At 65.6% G+C, this 668-nt stretch overlaps 1 protein-coding gene across 1 annotated transcript in view; it reads right to left on the bottom strand.

The window, feature by feature from the left end:
• Positions 1-230, bottom strand: part of RSG1 (REM2 and RAB-like small GTPase 1) — a 1,718-nt gene extending 1,488 nt beyond the window's left edge. The window contains exons 1-2 of the mRNA XM_010185655.1: positions 125-230; positions 9-48 (exon numbers count right to left, since the gene is read on the bottom strand). Of these exons, the coding sequence (XP_010183957.1) occupies positions 9-48; positions 125-230 (146 nt within the window). The remainder of the gene's footprint in view (positions 1-8; positions 49-124) is intronic.
• Between the last annotated feature and the right edge of the window lie 438 nt (positions 231-668).

Genomic DNA, 668 nt, shown 5'->3' on the forward strand with positions numbered 1-668 from the left:
CGGGGGGGGCAGCCAAGGCGGGGGGCAGCACCGGGCGCTCCAGTAGACCTGTGGGGGGTGTGTGAGGTTCTTTGGGATGCTGGCACCCCATTTTGGGGGGGTTAAAGGAGGGTAGGGGGCTCACCAAACACTCTGCGCTGGTTCTTGTGGAGGATGGAGGCCAGGTAGGGGTGACCAGAGGGGGACATGAGCCAGCCCGGCTCCAGCACCGAGTTCCCCTGTGCCGCCATATGCCCCCGACACCTGGGAACATCCCTCTAGAGAAAAGAGGTCACTGCACCTCGCAGTTTGGGGGGAGCAGGGTGTCCCCTTCTGACCCTCACCCGGGGGTCCCTGTATCACCCTTGGGGTTCTTCACCCTCCCTCTGGGATCCCTGAACCCCCCGGAGTGGTCCCTTCACACCCACCCCGAGTCCTTGACCCTCCCTTGTGGAGTTCTTGACCACCCCGGGGTCCCGGCACCCCACCATGGGGTCTCTGCCACCCCTGGGGTCCTTGAGCCCCCCTCTGGGGTACCTTCAACCCCTTCCCCATCCTTGACCCCCACTTATGGGGTCCCTGACTGCCCCGGGGTCCTTGACCCTCCCTCTGGGGTCTCTGTCCCGGGTCCCAGCATCCTCCCATAGGGCTTCTGTGCTCCTCCCCATGGAGCCCCTGACCCCACCTCC

Source organism: Mesitornis unicolor, unplaced genomic scaffold (assembly GCF_000695765.1).
Source record: "Mesitornis unicolor isolate BGI_N332 unplaced genomic scaffold, ASM69576v1 scaffold33805, whole genome shotgun sequence".
NCBI lineage: Eukaryota > Metazoa > Chordata > Aves > Mesitornithiformes > Mesitornithidae > Mesitornis > Mesitornis unicolor.